Raw genomic sequence first — 10,306 nt, 5'->3', positions numbered from 1 at the left:
GTGGGGTTCTGTGGGTGCTGGTTCTGCCTCTCCAGTGAGGAGGAGGAAGGTGAGAGAAGGGTCAGAGGTGTCCAAGGAATCCCGTGTCTGTCAGCCCCTACTTTGCTGTGGAACGAGCCAAAAACAAGAACCAGACTGGAGCAGCAAACACCTCGGGTTTGGTGAAGCTCACAGAAAATCCTTGTCATGTTTTACCAGACAAAGGGCAGGAACCTTCTGGGTGTTTTTACCCAGCTGTGTAAACACTGGATCTGCAGAGGGACAGTGAAGTTCTGCACATTAAGACAAATATTTGAGTTAATGTGTTCCAGCCGGCGCTTTCCCATTCCTCCCTTAGCACTGTCCCGGCCCCTGCAGCCGCTCCCCAGCACTCCCGCACCGCACACTGCGCCTGCAGGACGGGCACTGTTCCCTGCCTTGGTTTTACGCCTTTTTCCCCCGCAATAACTGAAATTCACACCCTTGGGAGGCGGCTCCTCATGCAGGGATAACAACCCAAATGTTGGGTGCGGGCATGGAGGGTGGTCGGGGCTGGAACAGTCGGGTGTGCTGGGTGGCACCGCTCGGGGTGACACTCGGGGCACGCCAGGATTTGGAATTGTCACCAAAACCAGGGCAGGGGACCAGCGGGGGAACCCGGGCCGGGCGGCGCCATGGCGGCCGCGACCTTCCCAAGATGGCGGCGGCGCTCCCCGCCCCGCGCTGCCATTGGCCGGCAGCGCCGCTCGGAGCGCTCCGATTGGCGGAGGCGGCGGCGGGGCGGGTGTGTGGCGGAAGTGGCGGCGGGCGGGGGGATGTGGAGAGCGGGCATGGCCGCCGGGGACGGGCTGGGCCCGGCGCTGCGCGCCGTCACCGAGCAGCTGCAGCAGGCGGCGGCGCGGCGGCCGCAGGTGAGGGGACACGGGGGAACACGGGCAAACCGACAGGACCCGCGGGGCGGAGTGGCTGCCACGGCGACAGGCCTCCGTCACCATGGGCACGGGCCCGCGCCGTGGGGACAGGGCAGCGGTGACCGCGGGGACAGGTGGGCACGGGTCGGTGGGCAGCGCGGGCACGGAGCCGCAGTGCCCCGGGACGGGCACAGCACGGGTCTGGCTGCCGGAACCCCCAGGAGCCACTGTCGCGACAGTCGTGACTCGTGCAGGAGCCGGCCAGGGCCAGGCCCCGGGTGCCCGGGGCTGGGGGTGCCCTGAACTGGGCGTGCCCGGGGCTGGGGGTACCCAGAATTGGGGGTACCCGGGGCTGGAGGTACCCAGAATTGAGGTTACCCAGGGCTGGGGGTGCCCGGGGCTGGAACTTGGGGTGCTGGGACTGGGGGTGCCCGGAGCTGGGGGTGCCCGGAGCTGGGGGTACCTGGAGCTGGGACTGGGGGTGCCCGGTGCTGGTGGTACCCGGGGCGGGGGCCGGGCTCCCCCGCTCACTCCGCTGCTCCCGCAGGGGCTCCCGGCCGTGCAGCCGCGGCTCGTGGCCGTCAGCAAGACCAAGCCGGCCGAGATGGTGATGGAGGCGTACAGCCACGGGCAGCGCAGCTTCGGGGAGAACTACGTGAGTCGGGGGGCACAGAATCCCAGACTCATTCCAGTGGAAAAGGCCTCCAAGGTCATCGAGTCCAAGCTGTGCCCGATCCCCACCCTGTCACCAGCCCAGAGCACTGGGTGCCACACCCTGAGTCCTTCCTTGGACACCTCCAGGGATGGGCACTCCTGCGCAGCCCCTTCCAATGTTTAACAGCCCTTTCCACAAGGGAATTCCTCCTGGAGGCTTGGGCCAGCCCAGTTTGGGGCTCTGTGAGTGACAGCATCACTCCCATCGTGTTTTTGAAGCTCAGGTTGGCCCCAAGAACACACATCCCATGTACACCAATCCTCTCCCTGCTGTGGGTTTAACAAAATTCTCCTTCATTCTCCCAGGTTCAGGAGCTGCTGGAAAAGGCATCAGACTCCAGAGTAAGCACTCAGTTCCTTTCACATTTTCTTACCATGTATAGCTGTGTCCTAAGAGCTGTTCAGTCAAAGTCCTGGGGTTTGTTAGGGATTTGGTTGTGTCCTTATCTTTGCAGATAAATGGTGGGTTATTTTTGGCTCTCTGCCTCTGCCCCGTTCCCCCTCCTGCCTTGCTGGCTCCAGAGGAGTCTGGGAATACATCTGCCTTAGTCATGATTTGCCTTTTGTGTTCACTTCAGGAGAAGCACAGTCCTTGTGAGAAAAAAAAGGTTAACACTCAGTTTGGGGAAAACAGCATTTTATGACTGTTGCAAAAGAGCTTTGCCTTCACTGTTCCCATGGACAGCATTCCCTGCAGCCACAAACCCATCCCTCCCCAGGCTCAACCTCAGCACAACCACAGGCTGAGTCTTTCAGGGTCACCAAACAAAGAAATTGGGTGTCTGGTATTTGGCTGTGGGCAAACTAAGACTGAAGTGCTGTGTGGGGGAAGAGGGAATTGTTGTTCCAACCTGAGTGTTCCCTCTGCTTTCAGATTCTGTCGTCCTGTCCAGACATCAAGTGGCATTTTATTGGCCACCTGCAGAAGAGCAATGTCAACAAGCTGATTGGTAAATCCTGCTTGCTTTTATGTGGGCAATGTCTCCCAGTGTTCAGATGTGTCAGGGAGGCTCAGGATGGATCTCAGGGAAATGTTCTCCCCCAGAGGGTGCTGGGCACTGCCCAGGCTCCCCAGGAATGCTCACTGCCCTGAGGCTGCCAGAGCTCCAGGAGGGTTTGGGCACTGCTCCCAGGAATGCCCAGGGTGGGGTATTTGCAGGGACAGGAGTTGGACTCAGTCATCCCTGGGGATCCTTTCCAGCTCAGGGTATTCCATGATCCTCTAAAACAAGAACCATGAACTCACAAATGCCTGTTGTAGGTACAAACAATCCCATGCCAACAGAATTCCCTCAGCCTCTGTTTTCTCCCCAGCTGTCCCAAACCTGTTCATGTTGGAGACAGTGGATTCTGTGAAACTGGCAGACAGAGTCAACAGCTCATGGCAGAAGAAAGGATCATCCCAGAAGCTGAAGGTCATGGTGCAAGTTAACACCAGTGGGGAGGACAGTGAGTGGCTCTCTGTGACATGTGCATGTTTGTCCTGCTTGACAGGAACTTGGGGGGGGCTGGGCTGGTTTGTGCTCTGGAAGTTTCTGTGGCAGAGCTGGCACAGATGTCCCTGTGCTTTTCCAGGCAAGCATGGGCTCTCCCCTGGGGACACCACGGCTGCAGTGGAGCACGTCATCACCAAGTGCCCCAGCCTGGAGTTCGTGGGGCTGATGACCATCGGCAGCATCGGGCACGACCTCAGTAAGGGGCCAAATCCTGACTTCCAGGTAAGATTTCTTGGAGAAAATGTCACTGTGGGCTGGTTTCCTGTTACACTTTGTCTGCCAGTCAAACTAGTCCAAACCAGGCTGTCAGGGTGTAGGAACCCTTGTGCAGGGTAGTGCAGAGCCCTCAGTACCAGTGTCAGTGCAGATGGGAGGCTTCTTTCTGCAGGGTGTTGCTCCCATTCACCCTCTGAAGCTGCAGCCAGGATTTTGGCAGGGCAGCAGTTGCTGTGCCCTGGTCCAGGTGGCATGGCTGTGTCCAGATGTGACCTCTCCTGTCCCTGGTGCCCTGCAGGTGCTGCTGTCCCTGCGGCAGGAGGTGTGTGAGAAGCTGAACTTGCCTGTGGACAAGGTGGAGCTGAGCATGGGCATGTCCACGGACTTCCAGCACGCAGTAAGTGTGTTCCTGCCCCTTCCCTGGGGGAACAAACGTGCCTGCACCCCAAATTGCAGCCCAGGTGCCGCCCAAACAGGCCTCTAAGGCTTCCCCTTGGATGGAGATCCCAGTGCAAATCTCGTGGTCCCTGGGGAGATCCCTGGGATCAAAGCAGCCCCTGGGTGCAGCTGTGGGTGCTGAGTGTGTGGGGAACCATCCTGTGAGAGCCAGGGCTGGGCCATGGGGTGGTGGCAGCCCTGCCCTGACCTCCTGCTCTCTGTCCCTTCCAGATAGAAGTTGGATCTACAAACGTCAGGATTGGGAGCACTATTTTTGGAGAGCGGGATTATTCCAACAAAGCCATCGGGGGCAAGGCCCCTGCTGGAAGTGAAGGCCAGACAGAGGCTGTGACAGTGCAGGGGCACTAAAGGGAAAACAAGTGGCCTCAGCAGAGGAGAAACCTCACTATGCATTTTACCTCCCTCCGTGTCGGCACCCTGATGGTGAGAGGGAATTCCTCGGAACAGGGGCAGAAATGCCTCAACCATTGTGATTATAGAGTACCCCTAGAAACTGGAAATCTTTCTAACCAACAAATGACAACGAAATTGAGGGCTGGAAGTGGCTGTGGTGTCTTGGTTCCTCAGGGTCATCAAGGACAGAGACTTTGGGCAACTGGGTTGGACAAACAAGTGTTTGTCAGGCTGGAGTTGCTGCTGAGCGAGGGGGATGTCACTGCAGCTGTGCTGGTGCTTGTTTTCACTGAGGACTAAATACCCAAAATGTTATGATCTTGCCAGAAACCTTTAAATGTTTCCCCAAGTACAAGTTTTGCATGTGGGATGTTACAGAGGAGCTGGGATGGGGCTGTGACACAGGAGAGGCCATGGCCATGGCAGAGGGGTGAGTGACAGGCACAGGGGACTGTGAGGAGCTCAGCTGCCACTGTGAGTTCATGCTCTGATGTTTTGGCTGCACATCACAAGTGTGGGAGTGTCTTCTCAGCTCAATTTGTCCTTTTCAGGCTGACACTAACTTTCCCCATGGCTCCATGGCTGCCCAGATCTGGATTGCTTTCCCCCTTCCTTTCCCCTCCTCTGTTGTTGGGAATTATTTTCATCCTGCCCAATAGTCCTGCTGCTGTTTTTTTGGTCAGAATGGGGGTTTTCTGCCAGGCCTCTGCTCTGCCACCAGCTTGCTGCTGCTATCCAAGGTGAATCCCTCATGGTTTGGTGCCTGTGCCATCCCCTTTGCACCTGTGTGAGGATAACAGTGCTTGGCTTAGGGCAGCAGGGAGCTTTCCTTGGGAAAATGCTTCAGAAAAGGAAGTGTTATTGTCCCACTGCATCCTGGGTTCCTGTAAAAATCATTTGGCCACTGAGACAGCTTTCAGACTGTGTCTTAACATCTTTTCCTGCTCTTGGAAGAGGGAAATGGGACTGTCACTGCAGTAACTTTCCTTCAGGTGTGAGCAGAAGCTCCTGTGTTGCCCTGTGTTAGAGCTGATTTTTGGGCTTCTGTGTCTGCTAAGAGGAGGAGAGCTCGGCTGCCAGCAGGAACATCCTCCCCAGGCTTCGCTCTGTGTGCGTGTGGTTAAATCCTGCTGTTGGTTTCACTCTCTAAAAGCTGAATGTAAATGAAAAGACTCAACTCCAACACCAACCTGTTGTAGCTCCGTGGTTTAGAGGCGCCCTGGGGCTCCCCACGCTGCGCCCTGTGTGGTTCATCGTCTAGTGATAACCAGTGCTGAGTTCTAATGCCATCTGTGCCAACTCAAAAGCTATTAAAGATGTTATTTTTATGTTTCAGCGTGGTGAATAAATGTCCTGAGCCGCCCTCGGAGCTGTTTTCCCCACCCTGGGGCCGCTGTTGGAGCTGGGGCGGAGGGAGGAGGGCGGTAAAGGCAGCTGAGAGGGGCTGGCAAAGAAAGTGAAGCAGGATTTTGGTCAGGAAGGTCCGAACGTCGCTGCCGAGATGTCGCGAGCTGTGCCCGGAGGAGCCCCTGGGTGGCGCTGCTGGGCCGGGCACGGGGCGAGCTCCCAAAATCGCCGCGTGCCCGCCTTGCTCACCTGCTCAGGTGCAGGAGCCCTGTGACGGGGAGATCCCTGGTTCTGCTGGCCCCGGGGGTGCCCCAGCACAGCTCTGTGTCCCGCTGGGTTGCCCCGTGTGGCCACCAGGACCAGCCTGGGTGCGGTGCTGGGCCAGCCCGAGCCGGGCTGTGACAACGCTCTGGAGAGGAGCGAGCTCTGCAAGAGCTGCTCCTTCCTCTGCAGCTGCTTCTCCCACCCGTGGAGCTTCCAGCTGACTTTTCTCCTTGGGTGCAGAAGCTTTGCCACGCTTCCCACGTGCCTGAGCCTCCCCGCGGCCGCAGCGAGGGCACTGCCCACGGGCACCCCCAAGGCACCCACCTGGAGCCCGAGCGGGTGCGGGGAGGCGGCGACAGTGACACCGGACACCTGTCGGGGGCGTGGGCAGAGACCACCCACCGCCTCGGCAGAGGTCACCCGGCAGATGGGAACTGCTGGTCACTGGAGTGGAGCCAATGGGCCGCAGATGAAAGATTCCCCGGGCCTCTAATGAAGCACACAGAGCCTCGGCCCCCCTTGGTTTCCATCCAGGAAAGCCCCGGGAGCGGCAGCGCTGCCCAGAGCTGCCCCTGTCAATATTTGCCTTGGAGGAAGCGTCCGGCAGACTCAGGGACTCCTCTGCCCTTGTGACTCCCAGTGTGGGGCGGGCCTCGTCCCCTCTGGGGCAAAGGCGTGGTCCCAGCAGCCCCCTGAGGTCGCCCTTGTTTCCACATGTCCCTTGCGTGGGGGCTTGCCAGGCTGAGCCCCCAGAGCTCAGCATTTCACATGCTCCACAGTGAAAAACTTCCTGGGGGCTTGGAGCACACCCATGTGCAGACTTGGCTAATTCTGAGAAGAATAAACCCGTTGATGATGCTGGACAGGGTGATTTGCTGCTGCTCCTTCTTCTCCATCTCCTGGGAAATGGGTCATCCTCATCCTCGGGGAAGCAGCAGTGCCAAAGCAGCCGAGATGAGGAGCTGTGGGTCAGCTGGGAGCCCGGGACACCCAGAGCAGCTCGGCCCAGGAGCTGCAGCCCTTCAAAGTGGAAAGTGTGTGTATTTCTGGGATATCGGCTTTCCGGCAGGAAGGACGGCCACTGCCAAGGTTTTTATTGGATCCCAGTGAAAGGAATTGAGAGAGTCTCGTGCTTGTTGTCTTTCCCCACTCCTGCAGTAGTTGAGGAGGTTTTTTACCTTGAGTGGGAGGGAGGGATGCAGGGATTTGGCATGCAGTACTGTGGTGATGGAGTTTCAAACGGGTTGCCTTGTCTCCTGGGCCAGAGGCATCAGGAGGGGTCGGGGCTGGAAAAGCACGGAGAGGGGCTTGGAAGGACTTGAAAGAACCTGGACTCTCAGGCTCAAAGCATGTGGAAAGTGTTGCTTGAGCTCCTCTGCTCCAAGCGGGGCTGGGGCAGGGTATTCCACACGTCCCAGCTTGGATAAGGTTCTCACTGTTCTTGGAGGGAATTTAGAGATTGAAACTCTGACGAGCAGGCACAGCAGTTTGATTGCTTCAGAGTGTCCTGGATGCAATTCCAGTGCTGGCACTGGAGCTCCTGGAGACACAGATTTCTTAATTTGGGGTTCATGCAGTGAAAGGACATGGCTGAGCTCAGTACCCTGAGGTGTTTTGGGGTGTCCCTTTGTGGTGCTGTGCTGGGTGTGTTGTGAGTGCCTGAGACAAGGAGTCTCCTGTCCCTTGTGGGAATGCCCAGCAAGAGCAGCAGGCTCCAGCTGGGAGCCTCATCCCCCATAAGAGGGAGGGAAGCCCCCTCCTGCTCTCTGCAGTGCTGAAAGCAGAGGCCCCGCTCACCAGGGGGGTGCCTGGGAGGGTTCCCTGCTGGGCTGCTGCTCGCAGGATCTCAGAGCGGATACTGGACACGAGCAGTTTCCTGTTGCTCTTCCAGCTTCAGCTGCAGGATCTGGGACCTGCACAGAATCAAAGAATATTTTTGAGTTGGAAGGAACCCACAAGGATCACTGAGCCCAAGTCTTGGTGCTGCAGAGGACAATCCCACCCTGTCCCTGAGACCCTTCTCCAGAGGCTCCTTGAGCCAGGGGTGTCCTGCGCCAGGACTTGCTCCTGGGGCAGTGTCGTTCCACACTGTATTTATTTGGAGAGAGGAGCAAATTTCTTTTCCCCTCCAGGAGCTATTGGTTCTGGAGAGAAACCGCATTCCCAGCGTCGTCTTGTCGTCCTTCCATGACCCTTTTCCTCTGCTCCCTGGCACGGGGTCCTGCAGACTTCATTGCCGGCTTTTGATCCCTTTTGATTTGACGCTGCAGCGAGCCGTGGCCTCGGAGAAGCCGAGCCCCGGGCGGACGAGAGGGCTGGAGCCAGGCGAGAGGCAGCGGGGACGTGGGAGGGGGGAGCGGGAAGAAAAATATTGAACTTAGCGTGAAAAGCAGTGAAGCAAACAGGGAAGCCAAGGGGGACGAGTGTTAACTGCAGAGCGGAGGCTGAGAGGGGACAGAGCAGCGTGACCACGGCGCGAACCGTGGACTTGGTGCAGGGAGTTCCTCCACGGCGCGGGGTCCCAGGGTCCCACAGGCAGCGGGAGCCCGCACAACCCCCGTGTCTGTCACCAACCTCCACACGGCACCCTGTGCCTGTCACAGCCGGGATGTCACAGCGAGGCACCGCAGGATGGCCACACGGACCGCGTGGCTCTGACCCACGCAAGGGGGTGGGAGCAGCCGGAGCCCCCCGGGGGGACGCAGAGCCCCAGCTCTGTGGGGACCCCGCGGGGCTCGGGCTCTGCTCTCCCGCTCCGCTCCGCTCCGCTCCGTGCGGGTCCCCCCGCTCCTCCTGGCCGGTGCCGTCGGGGGGGCCGAGCCGCTGCCCCCGGCGGGGCCGGGGCGGGCCGGGGCGGGCCGGGGGAGGCGCCAGGGCCGGCGGCGGAGCACTGCGAGCGGGGGAGGCGGCGCCGCCGGAGCCGCCCCGGGGAGCGGGGCGGCGGCGGGCGCGGAGCCGGACCCGGAGCCGTGGCCCGGGGCCGGGGCCATGCGGCGGGCGGCGGCGCTGCTGCTGCTGGCGGCGGCGCTGAGCGGCCCCGGGGCCGGGGCGCGGAGCTGCCCCGCGCTCAGCCTGGGCTGCAAGTGCGCGGCCGAGCGGCCCAAGGCGGGCGGCGGCCCCGGCGCGCCCCGGCGGAGGGTGGTCTGCAGCGGCGGGGGGCTCCCGGCGCCCCCGAGCCGCGCCTGCTGCCCGACGGCACCGTCACTCTGTGAGTACCGCGAGCGGCAGCGCCCCGGGCATCGCTCCCGGCCCCGGGCATCTCCCCGGGCATCTCCCCCGAGCATCTCCCTCCGGCCCGGCTTTGCCCCGCGCCGCCCCGGGACACCCTGAGCGGGACAGGAGCCCACGCGTGGGTCTCGCTGAGCGCTCTCCGTGCCGGAGCTGCGCGCCGGGGTCTCCCCAATCGCCCCGAGCCGGGCAGATGCTGGCGGGTACTCGGGAACCGGAGATACGGGGACTGGGGTTGAAGCCCGTGCGGTCGGGAGCGCAGTGAAGTTACTTTTTTCTCTCAATAAGCGACTCTGCAGCAGAGAAAGCCGCGCTCGGTGCTGGGTGGTGTGGTTTAAATCGCGTTAAAGGGGTTAAAGGCTCTGGGCTGCCGAGGGGAGCCCGCTGCAGAGCGGGGCTGCTGTGGACGTGAGCTGGAAATCCAGGAAACGGGCTCTTTCTCCTGCTTCCCTCCGCAGCGTTTCTGCGTGCTGGGGAACATGGTTTTGTTTGAAAGGGACTACTGTCCCTGGAAATATTTACTGAGAGGCCATCGGGAGCGGTTAATGGGTTTGGGGTCTGTGCAGAGGTTCTGAAGCTGCTGCTTGGTCCGTAAAGGCTCCTGTTCCTCGCGGCCCCCGTGCCGGGGGCTGGGGTTCGGCTGGAGCTGGCAGCCGTGTGCTGCTCGCTGCAGGGTTTATTTATAACTCCAGAGGAGATGTTTGAATTAAAATCTGGATTGGAGGCTGGGCTGGCAGCGCTGCAGCTGGGGGAGCGCCGCTTTCCCCCGGAGCGTTGTCCCTGCTGTGGGGTGGCTGCGCTGTCTGCCCGTGTCAGGCTCCCACCTTGCCCCCGCGGGTGGGGCGGGTTGGACACTGCAGAGGATTGGGTTTGGGGGCTGCTCTCACACTCCCGAACCCGTGGTTGCTCAGGTTTCTGGGTGCCTCTCGCTGCACGGGGCCCTCGCTTTGGGGTGATGGTGGCAGATGAAGGTGGCCCCCCTGTCCCTGTGTGCTGTGTGGCCATGAACGCGCAGGTGCTACAGGACGGTGCCATGAGCAGGGTCTGAGTGCAACGGCCACGTTAAAAACACTAATTGTCCCAGAACAGCAGCACTGATGGGTGTCCTGTGCTCCCCTCGGTGGGAGACACTGGGGCCCTCGGGCAGGTGACAGCTGGGCTCTCCATCGCTTGTGAGCTTTGCTCTTCGTGTCTGCTCTTATGGCCCTTCCTTGTGTGTCAGCCCCTCGCAAACACTCATGGGGACGTTTAGCCCTTTGTCAGTTTTTATTTGGGAAAAGCAGCCCATCCCACAGCCCG

The 10,306-nt window shown here is 60.4% G+C and overlaps 1 protein-coding gene across 1 annotated transcript; it reads left to right on the top strand.

Moving 5' to 3' along the window:
* The first annotated feature begins 771 nt into the window (after positions 1-771).
* On the top strand, positions 772-5,496 carry LOC130266942 (pyridoxal phosphate homeostasis protein-like). The gene is made up of 8 exons (XM_056516201.1): positions 772-890; positions 1,438-1,545; positions 1,911-1,946; positions 2,479-2,554; positions 2,919-3,053; positions 3,180-3,322; positions 3,615-3,713; positions 3,986-5,496. The coding sequence occupies exons 1-8, from the start codon at positions 795-797 to the stop codon at positions 4,121-4,123; spliced, it is 831 nt and encodes a 276-aa protein (XP_056372176.1). The 5' UTR covers positions 772-794; the 3' UTR covers positions 4,124-5,496.
* Positions 5,497-10,306: the final 4,810 nt, after the last annotated feature.

This window comes from Oenanthe melanoleuca, unplaced genomic scaffold, assembly GCF_029582105.1.
Source record: "Oenanthe melanoleuca isolate GR-GAL-2019-014 unplaced genomic scaffold, OMel1.0 S353, whole genome shotgun sequence".
Taxonomy (NCBI): domain Eukaryota; kingdom Metazoa; phylum Chordata; class Aves; order Passeriformes; family Muscicapidae; genus Oenanthe; species Oenanthe melanoleuca.
The sequence above is the reverse complement of the archived record's forward strand: the minus strand, read 5'-3'. Positions and strand labels throughout refer to the sequence as shown.

Bases quoted from the DNA above. Each gene is read 5' to 3' on its own strand.
- LOC130266942 (XM_056516201.1), top strand. From the start codon at position 795: ATGTGGAGAGCGGGCATGGCCGCCGGGGACGGGCTGGGCCCGGCGCTG. The intron at 1,546-1,910 runs GTGAGTCGGGGG...TCATTCTCCCAG, and splicing joins GCAGCTTCGGGGAGAACTAC to GTTCAGGAGCTGCTGGAAAA. The intron at 3,323-3,614 runs GTAAGATTTCTT...GGTGCCCTGCAG, and splicing joins GGCCAAATCCTGACTTCCAG to GTGCTGCTGTCCCTGCGGCA.